Source organism: Molothrus aeneus, chromosome 1, assembly GCF_037042795.1.
Source record: "Molothrus aeneus isolate 106 chromosome 1, BPBGC_Maene_1.0, whole genome shotgun sequence".
Taxonomy (NCBI): domain Eukaryota; kingdom Metazoa; phylum Chordata; class Aves; order Passeriformes; family Icteridae; genus Molothrus; species Molothrus aeneus.
This window is the reverse complement of record NC_089646.1, coordinates 86310310-86329852: the sequence shown is the minus strand read 5'-3', so window position 1 is coordinate 86329852 and position 19543 is coordinate 86310310. Positions and strand designations below refer to the sequence as shown.

The 19543-nt window shown below is 38.7% G+C and overlaps 1 protein-coding gene across 2 annotated transcripts in view; it reads right to left on the bottom strand.

Moving 5' to 3' along the window:
• The window catches only part of FHOD3 (formin homology 2 domain containing 3), a 377898-nt gene that overhangs the window by 104642 nt on the left and 253713 nt on the right, over window positions 1-19543 (bottom strand). Inside the window, exons 8-11 of one of the 2 annotated variants that reach the window (XM_066560163.1) lie at window positions 14859-14953; window positions 10620-10763; window positions 8505-8740; window positions 7171-7257 (exon numbers count right to left, since the gene is read on the bottom strand). In XM_066560163.1, coding sequence (XP_066416260.1) covers window positions 7171-7257; window positions 8505-8740; window positions 10620-10763; window positions 14859-14953 — 562 coding nt within the window. The remainder of the gene's footprint in view (window positions 1-7170; window positions 7258-8504; window positions 8741-10619; window positions 10764-14858; window positions 14954-19543) is intronic. The other variant, XM_066560156.1, reaches the window with a different exon arrangement.

Below are 19543 nucleotides of genomic sequence, written 5' to 3'. Positions count from 1 at the left end.
CACAATATTATTTAAAATTGCATACTACAGCTGATGTCACAAACTTTCCTTTCAAGGTTGTTTTCCGCCCTCTCTCCTGAAAACCTCTGACTTCTTTTACCTCGTGCACAGCTTCATCCCTGAACTCCAGCCAAACAAAGAGAAACTGAAAAATGTTCCATCAAGGAAAGATATAAGTCACATTGGATGTAATTTTATTTTCTCTTGCCATTGCTTGCCATTTTCTTCAATTTATGAGTTCAATTCCACTTTTATAGCTTAGATGGCACAATTCATAGCCAAATTCCTAAATCCTTGTAAAATAAACAAATGCTTTGGTACACTTCTGTTGCTTCTTCCTTTCTTCTATCCTAGCTGCCAAAACAGATTCAACTAGTCCTTTAGGTGAAAGCTAAAAGTGGTAATAATTCAAATTCAACATTTATAAGTCTGTATAAAGATATGGCAGTACACTTTCCTCCTCCATTAAAAATAAAACCAAAGAAACCACCAATTAACCCCACTTCCTATTTCTATCCCACTGCAGTTGGTACAATTATGTGAAGATGAGATTACATAAAATTATATATGCATAACAATGTACATAAAAGCCTCAAAATTTGACCTTTTGCATATAGGAAGACTAAGGTGACTAATTACAAAGGTCAAAAGGAAAATGATCCTGGTATTTCTGCCCTAAATAAAGAAAACAGTTCAGACAAAAAGGTGAGGAAATGTCAAATACCATGAAGTACATGCACTCACTATACTTTCATATCTGTTTTTTATCTTTAGGTTTCTGTTTTACTTTTTTATCCCTAAAGTATGATCAGCAACAGCTTTTCACACCTAAATAATACCTAGGCAATGCCTCCAGACTTGTTTAACTGCTGCAGTTGGCTTATATAGGACACATCAAAGCAGAGCAAGACAGCAGAACATTGCTTAAGATACTGACAAGGCTGTGCAAAGACTTCAAGAGTCACAACTCTCTGATAATTAAACAGCATTGGTATTTTTACATTTCTAAGAAGAGAGAGGTAAAGAAACAGAATAATGATGTAGATAGACTTTTGGAGCAATATATACTGAAACATATACAGAAAGAGAGAAGAAATGTTATTTTCAGAGCTTGGAAGTGCATATTGGTTAACAGTTGAAGGCCACTGTTATTGATCCTTCAAAGGGAAATGGCATCCTACCATGCTGCTGTCTTTTCCCTCTGCCCCCCACCATTGCATCCTATGTGTAAAAAAGCTTTCCTGCTCTCAGAGGATCATGTTTACAAACACTGGGAACAGACTGGAGAGGTGAACTCTCTAAGGCATGTACACTCCAGTGCATAAGACACTACCATACAGATCCAGAGAAATGCATTCATGCCCTGGTCTGGCATTGCATTTCCTCAGGTAGCTCATGAAAGCTAAACACACAGTGGAAAAAAACAAAGTAAAATAATTAGGATAAGTTATGCTGTGATTTCATTTGCCATGCAGCTAAAATCTATTTAAACTTCAGTGCTTTCTTGATTCCTCCTGTAGTTCAAATAGGAAAATCTCCCATTGCCTTTACAGCAAAGTGCACTGCTGTTAACTGGATTCCACATGTATACCAAGCATAAAATGTTTCCTTTCAGCAAGACGTGCAGTCAGAAAAGAGTATTCCTACTAGAAAACCTGACACACTCAGACATGTTTAAATTCATATTAAAAAAAGCTGATATCAACTTGAAACAGCAATTTGACCTGGACCTGAGATACTCATCAAGTTGTAAATTTTAAATCTTTGTGTCGTTATTACTTATTGGGTCAATAGTGGGTTAACCCCTATCTACACATCAATGCCAGTCCTTTTCTATTATATAGATTTAAATTTTTTTTTTTCTTAACCTATCTTATATCTCTTCCTCTACTGCATTCCTTATGGGAGCTTCCAAGATGTTCTTACAAAGAGTAAGATTGAAAATTTCACACCTTTAGGGTTCTCCTTTGGAATCTGCTTGACTTAACGCTTCAAATCCTACCTGTGTTCTCCTGCTCCAAACTTAACATAGCAGGTTAGATTTTTATATGGTATTGCTGTCAAAGTCTAATAAAGATCTGATGCTATGAACAGACATTACCTTTGCTACCTTACCAAGCCATTACATTTCATTGATAAATCTTTCCAAAACCTCTTCTTTTTTATATCCCATTTTCATTTTCACCCTTACTAACCAAACTGTGACAAGCTATTATCTCCCTCATAACTGATCATATGCCATTCAATGTCAAATCACACCCAAATGCTAGGTGGCTCAGCTCATATGTATATGTGTATGTCTGTGTGTATGTACATGCATTAAAGAGACTCACATCTACAGATATGTGCCTGCATGTTTATCCTGGAGATATTTTCTTTGTCTAATTTCATGCCTCAGTTGTTTTAAATAACCAAAAGTAGGAACCAGAGATAAACATCAAGGGGAAAGAAACCCCAATGTGTTCCTTTCTATTACAGCAATAAAAGAGAAATTAACTTCTCTCATCAGGGCCTTTAGTAATCTATACCACAACCTGAGTCACATCATATGATGATGTTGAATCTCCCCACTTTGCTGTTTAATACCTATATACCACTCATCATATTTGACACAGACAGCAACTCTAAGAGATCCTAAATAAAATAAAAAAACCCCACCCACCACTGTATCTTTGATCTATACCCATTAAGTATTTATACAATCAAATCTTTTCTTATAGTGTTGTGGAAAGTCACCAGAACTTGAAACATCATGACAAAAACTAGAATTTTTCCATAGTAAATGCTAGAGAAAAATAAAAGATTAGTTATGGTTTGGGATGTCTGAAAACATGGAAAATAATGATATAAAGAAACCCAAGTCTCAGCTGTATCTTGGGCAAACCAACCCTGCAGTCCTGGCTCTACATGAAGCAATTTGAACAATCAGTTAATGAGGCCTAATAAGCAAACTAAGGTCTGTGCTGTTGGTTAGAAACTCATCAGGAATCCAAAGTTGAGCCGAAAAAATGCTTAGCATCAGAGGCTCAGCTGTATTCATTGTTTTCTGGTAAAACCAAAATAGCATCATGAGCTCTGCCTGCATTTTGGCAATCCTCAAACATCAGAAACATGCATTTTCTAACAAACAGGACCTTACAACTTCTCAGCACAGCTTTCCTTTATTTAGACAACTATTTCCCTGTTTTTTTCTAGGACCATAAAGACCTTGAGCTCAGGGTGCAATGGAGCTGTGTCCAGCTAGCCTAGGAATTTGTGGGAAACTTTGGAATTCCCTGTGCTACTCTTTGCTCAGAGGAAGAGTACTAACAGGCTTCCAGGCAGGACCCTGAAAAAAGCCAAGTTCATAGATACAGAATTCCCTGTTTGCTTCTCTGTTGTTTTTACTTATCAATATAGCTCTCCTGAAGGCCAGCTTTCTTCAAATTGAAAAATCTGGAAGTGTCAGGTGGACCTGAACAGTTGGTCTTCCTCATATCTTTTTAGCCTCATGGTCTACTAAGAGAAAGCTTACTAAAGCCAGCTTTGGTGTCTGATGCAGAATGCAGGCTCTATTCTGCTAAATTCTTAAGATGGCAGTCAGTTCTTTCATTTGTTAGGTGTCAAAACACAGGAATACTGAAAAGAAAGTTCTAACCACGGCCAGGTTATCTCTAGCTGAATGTATTTGGTGTCATAAGATCAATGTTAGAAATTCTTTGGTGATTTTTGATAATATAAAACAAATCAAAGCTATGAAAATAAAAAAGCAGAGTCTAGTAAAGAGAGGAAAACACCTAATCCTAGCTATTTACAACTTCATAAACCTCAGTCTTTGACCTGTAACTAATTCCATAGTTATGGAGCTGTTCAGTCAAATGCTGGTAAGAGGTGTCAGTGTAAATCTCCCAGAGGCTCACTTGAACATGTTTGTTAAAGTCTGGCTGACACAGCTCTGATGGGACACCCAGGGCAAGAGATGAGTATGTCTCTGTGCAGTACTGAAGAAAGGGAAATGCACAGGAAAATGTGAAACATTAATTTGAAAAACTGGGAGGAGCACTTGTTTCTGATTTTGATGTACAGAACTCAGAGAAGCTGTGCCATGCTCAAGACAGACAGCACTGAGAACTTCTGACCAGGCTGCCTTTTACTCTCTGAAACCCAGTCAGGATGAGACTAAAAGACAGAGAGACAGAAATTTGCCTTTTAATGCTTATTTAGCCAGAAATCACTGCATACAATAACAACATAAATGTAGTGCAAATCCCATGCCACTCCTTGCATTTTTCCCTGACTCTATCCATGGTGTGGCTGGAAAAAGCTAGCTTTACTTTAAAAAGAAAACAATCAAACAAACAACACAGCCCATGGAAGAATGTGTTTAAAAGTCTACTGCATAAGAAGCAGCATGCTAGACCACAGACTGAGAGCACTCAGTTTGGGCCAGGGCAGAAAACCTTAGGAGGTGCCTCTGGCACAGCATTAAAACATCACGCTAAACAGGACCAAAGTTCCCACCAGGCTTAATGGTGCTCTATGCCATCATGGTAAGAGAAAGAAGTTTTAGCAAAGCAGACCTGCTGCTGGTCAGGACAGGGATATTGAAGTATGCTGCAGTAGGTACAGACCTTTAAATCAACCTTCAGCCTTACTTAGTTAGTAGCTGTTATCAACTTCTTTACTTACTTATTTAGTAACAGCCACATCAGGCTGAGCTTTGCTCTCCATGAAAACTATTTTAACACAAAGCAGATTTGGATCCTTATTTGTTTTGAACCACAGGCGAAAAAACAATACATTTAGTTTGGAAAAAGGCTGCCAAGTGGATGAAAAAGGCCTGCAAGTTTTCCTTTTGGTCGCCCTTAGCATTTACTGTCAACTTTTCCCAGCTCAAAACCCAAAGTCTGCTCTCAATTAGCCTGGCATAGATCAGACCAACTCCATTGACTTCAGACAACTTTTCTGGATATAGAGCATTGTGAGACAGAACAGAATTTGGCCAATATTGTCTTTTTTTTGTTGTTTTACCGGCACCACGAATTTCTCTCTTTTTGGAAGACTTATCGGTTGACACAAAGCAGATGACTGTGCACAACCTGTTTGATGTGGTAAACAAAAGCAAAGCCATTGCCAAAACAGCTGATGAGCTTGAAAGAAAAGAAACATGAATAATGTGGGAAGGAGAATGATGGGAAAGAACTTGAACCTTCTCCTGATTTTGGTACAGAAGTCCAAAAATAACCTAGAATATTTCCCAAAATAAAATTTAGTACAGTGTATGAGTGCGACTTCAATCTCTAACCATGTTCATCAGAAGCAATTCCACTGGGTCTAATCTACTGTAAAACCAGACATAAGACATCTGCAGCCACACACAAAGTTTAGAGCTTTCAGCAGGAACAACACAGTAAGATTACCATTAGTACTGTTACAAGTCCTACTGGGAAAGAAAATGTAGTGAAGGAATAAAGACTGAAATCCATTTTGTATCTATTTTTTTGGGAAACAGAGCACTGCAGAAACTTACTGCCAAATTTTTTTCCTTTCTCCTGAGGAACCAGGGTTATGAACTAAAAGGTCCTTAGTAGGAGACAGTTCTTTCGTGGCTGAACAGAAGTTACTATCAATTTACAGAGGTAGTAAGTAATTTTATCCATTTGTATAGATTCCTCTCTACAACATTAACAATGGAAGCAACAGGGTCATAATGAGTGTTTCTTTTGACAAAATCAAGTGATGCCTGCATCATATTCTAAGATAGGATTTTAAAATTTAAATGCAAACTGCCACAAGATCAATCTATTCAAGTCCTTTAAACCCATAAATATCTTGCATTGAAGACCATATGCTCAAATTTGAAAATCTGATTACAGAAAACCTTTTTCCATTTAAGTCTAATTCAAATTCTATAAATGTGTAAAAACCTTAAAGGACACATTCAACTTCACTAGTTTTCTGCCTAAACATTAATGAGGAGAAGCCATAAGGCTTTTAGGCTTTTCCTTTTTTTTTTTTTTGTCTCAATTTAGCTATCAGGTGTAGAGATACTGTTGCACACATCTGGACTATTTCACTGGAAGTTGAGAGTTACTGGAATAAGATAAAGCAGGAAGGCTGTTTTTCCTCTTCCGACCACAACTATAGATTTGGGCAGATAATGAATCTAAAAATGTGAAGGACAGAATCTGCTTATCTGAAAAGCTTGTTTACCAGAAACACTTTACCAGAAAAATGAGAATTACAGAAGATCCAACAGTTGACTAACTTCTTTTTACGGTAACTTAAACAATTTCACTGAGCATAGAACTTGCATCCTCAAATCCTGAACTTACTTTGTAGTCTGTAATGTCCCATGGGAAAAAAAATCTGATTTGCTAGCTACAAATAATTCCCTGCCTTTACTTGCTAAGAGGACTGGATAATGGGGGTGGGGGCTGAGGCAGTATTTTTATTTAACTAATATGCAAAGTAAAGATCAGAATTACACACATTCATAATTGCATGCCTGTTTCCTTACAGAGCCAGGTGAGCAAGTTGGACATTCCAATGGAATTGAAGAGAATTTAATTATTGTCTTACAGAAGATAACTGCAACACAAAATTAAAATTCACTGCTTAGAGAAAGATTTCTTTCTTGTATTTAAGCTTAAATTATGCTTTAAAATATGTCACTGTCATAAAGTGTGTGGAGCAGAACTGTATAATTACTTCTTTTCAAAAAAGTAACATGATTATTGAAATTATGTTATGTTGGGTAAAAAATATTTCAAAGAGCTTCTGAAACTGATTTGTTGTGGTTTTATTCCCTCTATTCTATTCCCACTAAAAATTAGCTCAAACACAAATTTATCAGAAGTTATTGAAGCCTGCAAAATAAAGCTAGCAAGCACCCACAATAATAGTGAGAAAACATGTTGGTAGAAGTTGTTGTCCTGGATGGTTTTTATTAGTTTAATTTACAGTAAGAGAATGAACAATTCCCTTCTGCAGAGTAGAAGCATCTCCTCATTTCCAATCCAAATTCATCAGTTTAACAAAAAAAAAATCATATAAATCATATAGCCATAAATATCTGCTTTACATTCATGGTTACAGATTCCCAGTCATATTGTTAAGTCCTGAAGCAGGGCCCAAGGTCATGCACAAGGCATCCCATGCAGAGCAGCTGAAGCTCCCAGCTGTACTCACTCTGAAGATGCTTTAAACTCATCCTCAAATGCACTGTCATCCTTGTTATCAGCCTGTAAGAGCATGGGGCTCTCAGCTGGCAGCCCACTAAAGACCAGGCCATGGAAGGTGATGGAAAACAAGTGTTAATGTGTTGTTAAATGCCAAAATAAAAAAAAAAAAAAAGAAAAAGAAAATAAGGTTCTATGTATGTGGTATACAACAATTTAATTCAACTACTATTTCAGTTATCTGGAGTCTTACATTTTCATATTGCCAGAACCCATTAAACTTTAGCCAACCCAGGTCTCTTTGCAAGAAGGACTGCTTCACATGCAACATAGGATTTTAAGGCTCTAAGTTTACATCCCCTGCTAATCAAGAGAAACCTTCAATGAACTTCCCAAAAGTTATAATTAATACAAGATATGCTCTTGTACAGACCATGCTTCAGTTTTTCAAACTGCATCTTCAGCAGTGAGATGACAGTGTCCAGCTTTTGCTGTCTGCAGCTTTTATGTATCACCACCTGAGCTAGTCAGCCAGATTCCCTGTAGAATCAACAGCCAGTCTCAGAGCTTGATTCATCTTAGTTGAAATTTCAGGCATGTAGAACACATTAGATAACTGAAGGCCCACCAGTGCTTGCTGCACTCCACTGACATCAAAGAGAGGAAGGCTGATCAGACATGTAACTGTGGTGAATTACTTCCAGCCCTCCTGTGCAGCAGTCAGACACGCTGAGGATCTGCAGCTCCCTGTTTTCCTAAGCACACACAGCCCAAGCCAACCATCATAGGACTGGCAAAGACACCATCTTGAACTGACTCCACTGCTGCAGACTGCTGCTCAGCTAGCCATTACTGCCTCTCTTTTGCTAATTATAAAACATTAGATATATTCACTACTCTGCTGTAGCCTCAAAGGCAAATATTTATGCTGGAATGAAAAGGAGGAAGAAAAATAAGAATGAACTGTAACATACACAGGACAAATAGCTCTGAATTAATGTTACCATGCTCTTGTTACAATCTTCTGTTATGTGAACATAGTGAATATAAAATCTGTCAATGGATGAAATTAGGCTGAGTTAGTTCTCATTACCAAACGCTCTATGTTGTGTGGTTTGGGTCTCCTTAGGATGGATGGTTCCAAACAAGTTAGCAATGTAGGTAAGTCACCCACAAATCCCTTTCTTTTTTGTGCTGGTGTTTTAACTCCGAATATGCTTTTGTTTTTTTCATTTTTATTTCAATGAAAAGGGGACGATAAAGAAAAGCCTATCATCTTAATAAAATGCAAAGAGCAGAAAGCGACGGGAGAAGAAAGGAATATCCCTCAGCTCCTGCCCTTACCTCTCACTGAGCTCTTCCACACGCTGTCCGTGGCTCAGCACGAAGCTGGACTGCCCGCAAGGGCTGGCAGGGGCTGATAAAGTGCTCTTGACGTTGTTGTGTGCCGAGTGCCTGCGGCTCCGCCGGCGCTCCAGCCCCCTGCGCTCGCCGGCACCGAGGCTTGCCCTCCTCCGATCCTTGCGCCCGCTGGGTGGGGGCTCAGCACCCTCATCTCCGTCTTCATGCCTCAGTGTCACCTGAGAAAGAGAGGAAGAAGGCTGACATGGTCCCTTCAGCTACCACAGGTCTTCACCTAGGCTTAAAAATTTCCTGGTCTCAACATGATTAACTCCAATTAGCAGCACTGTTTCTACAGCTATCCCTGAAAGTCACTGTCTATCCATTACTGCAGTGTGGCAGCCCTAACAATGGAATTGTAAACTGATGTCTTGCATACAAAATTACAGGACCTGTAACAACATATTTATGTGCCTCCTAATCTGTTTGTCTTCTCTTTAATGTGGGACCGAATTTTCAAGGAAGCTGAGCAGTCTTGGACAACTAGTTCTCTTTATATCCTTCCAAAATACTTAGATGAAGACTTGGTTTTAGTGAAGTTAACAGGAAAAAACTCCATGCATTGACTGATTCAACACTTCTCATGTTCAGACATGACACTTGTGGTGATTAAGTGGAAGTTACCATCTAGAGTGTGCTGGAATTAGCAGAGGACTAAAGCATGGGTGCAATGCCAAATATCTCAAACTGCTGCATGCCCCAGATGTGCCAATGTGAACTACCTCTAATAAAAACAAGGAGAGAGATTCCTGGCAGAAACAACGTAGTATCTAATGACTCTCATCTGAAATGCAGCCTAACATTGAAATAATCATTGTAAGAGAAAGATCCACTCAAATGGGCAGAGGTACAGAAAGGGTGATGTGTGCCATCAGAAGAATGCCTATCTTATTGTTCCTATTAGTCTTGTTACTCTGGTAATTCTTACCAGAAGTTTTTTTTTTTTTTTTAAAAAGGGGGAAGTGAGATATCTCTGCTAGGGGTGTAAAATCTGTTTCTGTGAGGAAAAACAGATTTTTCAGGTAAGAAACAGGATTGGCAGATATGGCAGATAAAAGGAAGAACCTGCAAAGACATGTTTAAATTTAATTTGGTCATAAAGAAAAAGCTGGCAGCAACTAAGTCAACTGCCAATTCTGCAAGTAAGTCTTTCAGTGGGTGCAGCACGCACAAAAAACCAATCCATCCTTTTAAGATTAATCACTACACTTTAAAAAGGCTGCTATAAGATGATGCCTCCGACGATAGAAAAAGAAAGAACATTACTGAGCCCTCTCCTTCTCTTGCTCTTCCTAGAAATTGCTGTGTATAATACCTACATTGCTAACTTAACTCTGCTAGTAAGTGAAGTGGCATGGGAGTAGAAATGATGGAGAAAATGGAGAATCAAATCTATTAAATCTTTCGCTGGACTTAGGCCGCGATGAAGTAATTTAACTTATTCATATGAGAACACTAATTCACATTTACATTACAACTTCAGCCTAAACCTCCTACCTCCAACACTTCCCAAAATCTGAAAAAAGGCTTATTATTAAGAAACTGAATTTCCTACCCCTACATATAAATGCTTCAGAAGAAGTTATTTTATACCTAGGTGGCAAATGTGGAGTCACTCATTACTGCAAACTGCATAGGATCTGGTCCAGTGTAAACTCTTAAACACGGACTTGCTGGATATTCAGTTGCAGAACAAGTAGTACTTGTGAAGTTGAGCTCAGCCGAGCCTTTTTGATGAGTTGAACACTTTTGCACATGGGAAGAACTTCTATTTGCTTCAGCATGTGCAACTAGCAGTTGCAGAAACGAGGCTAGTAAATGTGCTGGTTTGCCTTGGACTATGCCCCAGCTTTAATACAAAATGCCTTTGCATTAAAGGCAGCTATGTGCCATAGCAGGTTACATATACAAATGTGTACAATACTTACAGCAACCAGATGTTTTTCTTTTAAAATAGGAGAGATAACCAAATTTCACCTAGGTTACATTCCCCCCCTCCTCTCAGCTTTGAAGTTTGCACAAGCTGTAAGATGCATAAAACAGGGCATGTTATGTTACCTCATAAATGTTAAATTGCTCAACTAAGTCCAAGTCTGTTCCTTTCTTGTTCAAGTGTCTCTGTGAAATAGCTTCGATGCCTAGCTCTTCCAGACAGTCCACCACATCGTAGAAAGAGTCTTGATCTGGCAATCCTGACAGCGTCTAAGAATCAAAGGAAAAACATTTAAATCTGTTTGTTTTGAAAAGAATTAAACAAAGGATTTTAAAAGTGGGTGGCAAGTGGGGCTATGTATGATTTCAATAAAGTAAAACCCATGATGTGGGATTAGAGACACCGATAGAAAATAAAAAACAAGTGACACAGCTTTTAACAAACAACTCTCTGCACTGTGCAGAAAAACGAAAAATTGGCAAAACAAATCAATGTTGTTATTTTATACAAAAAAGTATGGAAAATGTAGGTCTTTAAAACACACAGATGGATCCTTCTGGCTGCATTCAAGTGCAGACTTAAAGAACAGAGAATGTTAAACCATCAAACACAGGGATAAAAGCAAAGAGGGAGAAAAAAACCCCGAAATGCTTAGCTAAAAGAGTAAAGCTCATTTCCTACTGATTCTTTTAGGTTTAGCCTTAAGAAGAAAAAGCCCAATGCACAGCCGTGTGATGTCAGAATAGCAGGAAATATCCTGCACCATGTGCTTACTGTCCTCCACACCTGCAGCAACAGTCATCTTCCCTGAGCACAAATTGGTTTGTACAGAGATAGTGACTCCTCTGCTCCCTTTCAAATTAAAAAGTCTTATTAAAGGTACACTGACTTCTTAATTCCTATTCCAGCTTGCTACTGATTCCTAGTCAGTTTGTGCTGATTTTTTACTGCTCTTTATGCATGATGCAGAAAGACTAGTTTAATCCTGCACATGTTGAGCAGAAACAACTGAACACACCGTGCCACCTACCTGCAGGGCAAGGACATCCCTCGCCACAGGAACCAGTCTATGCAGAGCTGCTGCTGCAAAATACCTGAGAGTGCAGGCTGGAAGCAACACAGATTTTCTGGATTAGCTCATCAGAGAGGTTTACTCTGAAGTAGTTTCCTCTCTCCCATTCAATTAGCTAAGTAATTTATCTAAATTCCCAGCAGAGGAGAGAAAGAGCAAGGCAAAGAGATGCAAAACCCAGGCTCTCTCCAAGGAGAGTTACATCCTCTCATGCCTGGGATGAACTGTGCTTTGTGAATGCTGTTTTTCTGGAGCCCATTTTTTCCAAGGTGGCTCTGAGCAGCAGAGTGCAGAAAACAGGAGCCCCTCTAGGCTGCCTCCCTACACCAAGAACCTTTACATTCAGAAAAATGGATCTGGATTACATGACTACATGACTAATGAGAGAAATGGGCAGCTGACATAGCTGTCTTGTTAAAGCACCTCTTTCCTGTCATGTAAGCCACTAAAATATGTGCACCAACAAAGTACATTTTATTTTTTTTTTTCTAATTAAACACAACACAGCAACATTTTCTTCAGTCATTACAGGATTATTAACTGGTGAAATCCACCACAACAGGAATTCTTAGCACAAAGATCAATTAAGTGTTAAGGTTATATGTTCAGGCTTTAATTAGAAATTTCTCTCTTTTGAGGACAGCATTTTGTTTAGAACCCACTGAAGACTATGAAACTAAAACATCCTGAATAGTGCTGAAAACAGGTACCACATTTATTTTGTTCCTTCCTAAACTGACACCTAGCATTGAGTAAAACTTTGAGGATTCAGCAAATGAAGTCCTCATACTGCGCATTCAGTGGAACTTTAACTTGGACTTGGAACTATTATCATAGAAAAGTGTTCAACTATGAGGCTTTCAGTTGCAAATGAAAGACATGGAGAGCAACTATTCTGACCAAAATGCCTTCATGCACAGTAGGATGTGATGTTTATCTGCAAAACAGTGGAGGAAGAGTCAGATCTTCTGAGCATTTACTTCCTAAAATGACAGGAAATTATCTTCATGTTGATATGCAGATCACCCACCTTCAAGTACAGCTTTTTTAAAATCCAAGGTAAGGCAAGCTGTAGACTGGAAAAACAGCAGCATAAGATAGTATTTACTGTCAACTGCTGCTGTCAGCAGCCTTTTATTGGTTATTATCATTTTAAATCACACAGCAGCGTAAATCCAATTTTCACTGCGTGTTGTTGACCAGAACTGGACAATAAAATATTTTTCCTTTGCATGGTTTGTCATTGCACTCACAGATTCACTTTCAGAGCCTAAAGCATATCAAATTCAATTTCTAACTACTCCAAGAAAAATAACAAAGGTTATACTGGAACTATGCATAACCAGAAGTATCTGCACTGGGATCACTCTCATCTAAGAAATTCATTAATATCTAAATCCTCACAAATTAAGAGAGGGTTAATAAAATATTGGCATAACTAAATTGGTTAGGCATCAACAAAAGAGAGGGAGAAGATAAAAGGACTAGAGCAATTCTTATGTCTGGGCAGATATGTTTTCTGCTTTGGAGCAGGAAAGAACACAGTCTGTAAATGGATACATGGAGAAAGAAAAAAAGAGTACAGACATGCTTCCTTAAGACAAATCCTTCATGAGGACTCTGCCCGCACTGAAAATTTTGACATTTCCTTGTCTAGAGAAGCTGAAACCATCTGAGCCTTCTTTGTATTCTCTTTGGGGTAAAAAAAAATTACAGCTGTTACATGCTGCTTGCTGTTTTCTCTATAATCATGAAAAATATCCCATTAAAAACATCATAAAGCTGCCCATAAGCCAGATCGTAATTATAAGTGTGGATTTGTGGGATTCCTCTCTTCCTTGATCTTCATAACTGCCTTGCTTCTTTGACTGTGACATGCTTTTTCTTTTTGGATGTTTTTAAAGAACTACCTCCTCCTAAAAATAGCTTTAAATGTACTGAAAAACTCAGACCAATGGAATCAACTATAGGATAATAAAAGCATCAGCAGGGAAAACCTTTGAGGAAGTCAAACACGAGGTAGGTTACAACTGTGCAAATGATGAAGAGAACTATCTCAGAATGAGGAATCAGTACACAAAACAAGGTGGAAAGCAGAGACATTAATGATGGATCACCTTGGCTTTAATAGCAGATACAGACAGAAGCATATATAACTGGTGATGCTTTTCAGAAAGAGTACAGCAGTAAGGTGAGGTGGTCTTTTAAACTCAAGAGGAACCTTACTGCTGTGGAATCAGAAGCAAAGGTGACTCTAAGCATAAGTACACTAAGATCAGTAATATCACCAGGAAAGGTTGGTCCTTCTCAGACATATTTGCTGGAAAATATCTGCCATTAAGAAATCATTTTATTAAAAAAAACCAAAAACTAACAAAAATCCAACAAAAAAGCAACCCACAATTCCAATAATGTAGCCAAGAGCCCAATAAACTGGCAGCTTGGTGTATAACCCCCACAAACAAAATCAGCATTTTCAAGTGAATACAATAAGTAATAATAATATTTCCTAATACTCTGCCCTATTAAGTATAACCATAAACCACACAATTATTTTGTTTGCCAAGAGTATGCTGGCTTTCTCTGCTCTTAAAAAAATTAATCATTAATTTTAGTACTCCTTCCCCCTACAATTTGTCTGTGACTAGATGCTGATTTTTAAGGAATTTACAATTATAAATTTCTAACTTTCAAGAACTTTCTATTTTCTCCCTCCCAATAGCATAAGCCAATATTTCATAAAATATTTGACTTTACTGCAAAACTATAACTCATAAATCCAGTCACCAAAAAATATAAGGAAATCAGAAAAAAAATGTAACCTTACTTTTTTAAGCAGAAGCACCCTTACTAGCACTCAGACCTGTTAAATTAATCATATTTATATCACAGCAAAAAAAAAATTAAACTATATGAACTAGAAAACTGTGCATGATACAAGCCTTTGTGAGCATGTGATTTTTTCACCAGCACTTGCTTTCCTTCTCCCCTTGGATAATCTGTTGAGTTACTTTGTCGTGTTTTCCTTTAGCACAGCATTGTCAGCACTGGGAGAGGAGCCGTGTCAGACCACAATTCCACACAACATCCCCCAGAATAACACCTCTGCTCCTGGCTGCTGCCTCTGGGTGGCTGCAGCACAAGTAACAGGAGTGTGCTGATTGATTACAGCTTGTCCTGCAGCTTCTCTGTGACAGGTCTCTTCCATCACATACTCTCAACAGGGAAGTTCATTACACAATTGAGAACACCAATATTATCTGCACCAGTCATGCCAACAAAGTAAACAAACCTTGTTAACCAAGGTCATTGCATAAACCAGTAGCTCCGTATCAACCCCATCCTTCTCCTCCAGTATCTCCATGATGTTGGACCATGGCTTGGCTCCTAGAGGAAAAGCAGAAACTTTGGTTATGGTGATCAAAATGGGAAGCTACATAAAAAGCTTCTAGTCATCCACAAAGTGGCACAAATTGGAATATGTGGCCAGGTGAAAGCTCAAGCCGACAGATTTGTCTACAGTCTCTCCTGCTCCCCTGAGAGTAAATTTAACGTAGACAGTGAAAACTACAGTCCAGCCTATTGCAGGGATATAAAATATGGCAGGTGGACTCTCTACAAAGGCACCAGCTTCTCTCCCTTGATGATAAAGGGAGCACAGCACACTGTACTTTGTTATCACAGAGTGACTGACACCAAAATTCTGAAAATCAGGTGACAGGAATTTTACCCAGCCTATCATAGGTTCACACAGGCTTTGAAATCTTCAGGAGCGACCTACGTGCTGTGCTTTCAGTGTGCCTGCTGCTCCTGTTTCTAGTGCTATTGCCGAGTTGTGCTGCATTAAGGTAAGGCAGGTTAACAAAACATTGTGGCAGAGAAACAGTTTTCTCACATTACAGGCTATATGTCTTGGACAAAAGAAACGATCAATGAGGGAAAAGAATTTTGCTGTGGCTCGTTCCCAAAATACTTTAATAGGAAACCCACCTACAGAACTTTCAGATATGATTCTCTCATTTTTCACTAAGAAAGGTCAAAATTTGTGCTTTTAGTTACTTGCTTGATTTGCATGTTGATTTGAATGTATGTATTTCTCTGATACCTAAACCCAAACAGTTTAGTGAGTTATTGTGCTAAAAACATCAGGCAAGCAACACACTACCCAGATTCACCCTCTTGTGTGGAAGGTAGCTTGTAAAACTGTCCTATCTCACTTGACTGAATGGCAAGATGGCTCTATGTACCAAATTTTATCTAGGAAAACTGAAATAAATAATGAAAGACTGCAATCCAGTGTTTGTTTAGAATAAAGTTAAAGGTGAGCTGGACTTATAAATCCAGTCACCACAAGCAGAGAGCTAACCTTAGCCCCGAGTTACACTCAATTTATCTACACAACATAACTGTGATAGTCTTTCAGTTTCAGAGGGAAACATGCAGAGTATTCCAACAGCCCACATCCCCTGAACACCATACAGATGATGAGAGTTTGAGTATAATCAGGCAGAAAAATGCAAACGTGCCATCACAGCCACCTGTCGCTGACTGATCAGTCACCCCAAGGTCTAAACTCTGTATTACCCTGTAACAGCCCTTGCTTATTACAGATGGTATCAGATAGGTACCCTGCTACACAGACATAAAATCTCTGCTAACCAAGGATCTGCATTTTCAAGGCAATGGCAATGCACTGTGTAGCAAAACCTGTCTAAAAGTGAATGTGCAGACAGCAATATTTCTCTTTTTTTTCTTCCCCCTCAGACAGTCTCTGATCTTTACTACATGGTCAGGGCTTTTTTATCTTAAGCAAAATCAAAGGAGGAAGGGGATTCACTTTCAGATCTCCAGATGTATCTATATGCATTCCTAATTAAATACTAATTCAAATACATGTCTGTAATGAAAATACGCTAGACACCTCTTTACCAGATTCTCTATATTGCCAGACATTTTGTGCAGTATATGTTCAAAAGTCATGTGGAACAAATTCACTCAGCTTGCAAATGATATATGATCAGCAGGAATGATATTCTCACTACAAAAATGTTTTCCTGTGGTTTTCAGTGAAAAAAAATGAAAAATGGAAGGAAATAGGAAAGAGAAACAAAATGGGGAGACCATGCAAGTCTGACTCACAATAATGCCATTTGGCAAAACAGTGAGTTGATAACAACATAAAAACATAATTATTTAATCCACTGAATTATTCAGTGAGAGTCCTTTGTTATTGCAGGCAGGTTCTACTCTTATTCGAACAATCCTGGTTAATATTTTGGGCAGCATCCATGTGCTTGTTTTTATTTGTTCCCTGAATCTCTCAATAATTCTTCATTATCATAAAATAATAATTTCATGGTCACCTTGCTGTTTTCCTGCAAGGATGATATATAATATTCTTCTAGCAATGCTGCTATTTTATTTCAGAATACAATTTTTAAAAAATATTGTCGATTGGACACACCTGCTAGTAACGCAGCCCTGTAACAGCTCGTCTATCTTTCAAAGGCTTTCTTTATGCTTCTGCTACTAAACTTCCAAAGTCTAGACTTAAATTCCAAATTCTTCATCTATTCCCTAACTACAGTCAAGAGGAGGCAGTACTATCAATAACTTTGACAGAGCTATTCCAGTTTGTACCAGGTTAAACCTTTCTTTCAAATGTTATTTCCTCCATTTTGATCTCAATCTGAACAGCCAAGAAGTGAACGTGGAAATAGCTGTGAGGCCATCTACTACCCACCCAGGATAAGGCAGTTCTCCTGTGGAAGTTGCACCATGAGCTTACTGCCTTGCTGTCCTTGGGTTAATATTCTTCCACATATATAATGAGAATCTGTAGTTTCCAACCTATGATCCATACAGCATGGGACATACACAGATCCAGCTCAGCTCCCCCTTTCAGAGCTCCCCCTTCCAGAGCCTGTGCAGTCCAGCATGCGTAAAGTGAAAAGAGACCTGTTCAGATTAAGATCATAATGAGGAAAACTACATTTGAAAATAAAGGTTTCATCTTGTACAAATTGGAGTAGGTCTGCCAAAGTCATTGATAGTACTGCCTCCTCTTGATTCGAGTTAGGGAACAGGTGAATGTCTTCCTTCACCAGATCCTGATGTAGAAAAATGATGATCTAGAAGATTGATGATATAGAATCCAGTGATTTTTCTGGGAGCAGATGGGTAAGATTTTGTTGCAAAATCAATGGGAGTGATGAAACAGGCTCAGTGAAGTGAAGCACCAGAGACTGAATTTTGTGTGTTTTCCTGCCTCCTAATGGGTAAAATGAGAACTGCTTGACTGCCCTTCAGGGGCTTGTCACTTGGAAGAGCTCTTTGTCACAGCTATTCTGACAGGTAGGCTGCAGTTTCAACTCTGACAGTACTTGCAGGGTTATGAGTAACCATGAATGGTGTATAGAGAAAGAACAATGAGGCTGCAACAATTAAGCAAATATTAATTCAGTATACTTTTAGAATGACATTGCCCATTGTTTTAAGTCTCAGTCTTTTCTCAGTTTCCTCTTTGAATGCTTTTACATATTTATTTGAATGTTTTTGTTCAGGTCATACACAAAACCTTGACACTAGAACTACAAAACAGCTGCAGAGTTTGTATAAAGCATGAAAAATCTTGCACAAGGGCAGAACCTTGCATGAGAACTGCCATCAGCTTAGAGAGTGTCTGTCTCCAGCAGCTATAGTCTGGAAAGGTAGAGATACTTTTGTAAAGACCTTGACATCTTGTACTTCTGCCTATTTATATTTGAATGAACTTATATCTTTCCATCATACCTACAGTGTGTGAGTTAATTTAGCAGAATATAACTATGAATGAAATTGCAGGAAAAGCTAAGAACAGATAATGAGGCCATTTGGCTCTAATCTCTATCCTAAAATATGATTGTGATAAAGAAGCCCTAGACAGCAGAGTACAATGCCAGCTCCACTTCCCAGAGCCTTTGCAATCATATGCTTAAACTGAAAAGAGACCAAATTCCTCTAGAGTTCTGAAACAAAAAGCATGGGAGAAGGGAGGAGCTAAATGGAAGTGCAAGGAGAAGCTAATTCCTACATGACGAGGGCCATGCAGTTACTCATTAATGGTCTGCTTGTACCTCAGAGTAAAGCCAGTACTTCCATGGATCTCTGCACTCCAGTTTGCATATGGATGTATTCACACATAGAAACCACAGCTGGGATCACTTTGAAACCAGGCTGAGTTAATATGGGGTTCTAGAAGTTAATAATGTGTGCTACACATGTTGAAGAATTATGTCATATCTCATCACCTTGTATGTACATGAAACATCGAACTTTTATCAAAGCAGTGCTGAACTTAATTACATACCTGCAAGATTTATGACAATGGCTCAAGAAAAGGCATATTGCTTTTTTCTCTTTTTCTGCTTTGTTTCATCAGTCATTAAAAGCAGGTACTTGTCACTTATAGGCCACTAATTTAAAATTATAAATTAAAACATAGCATATGCACATCTAAAATTGAAGGGCTTTGACATTGTATCCCACAGGATTCTTCTGGAGAAACTGGCTGCTCATGGCTTGGGTGGGTGCACTGTTCACTGGGTAGAAAACTGACTGGATGGTTGGCCTAGAGAGTGGTAGTGCCTGGAGTTCAGTTCAGCTGGCAGATGATCACTCTTAGGGTGCCCCAGGGCTCAATGTTGGGGCTACTCCTGTTTAATATTGCTATCAATGACCTGGATGAAGGGGCTGAGGGCACCCTCAGTCAGTTCGCAGGTGACACCAAGTTAGATGGGAGTGTTGATCTGCTGAAGGGCAACAAATCTCTTCAGAGGAATCTGGACAGGGAAGATCAATGGGACAAAGCCAGTTGTATGACAATCAGCAAGGTCCTGGTACATGGGTGCACAGCCATGTGCAGTGCTGGGGCAGAGCAGCTGGAAAGCAGCCTCAGAAAAGGACCTGGGAGTGCTGGTCAACAGTAGCTGAACATGA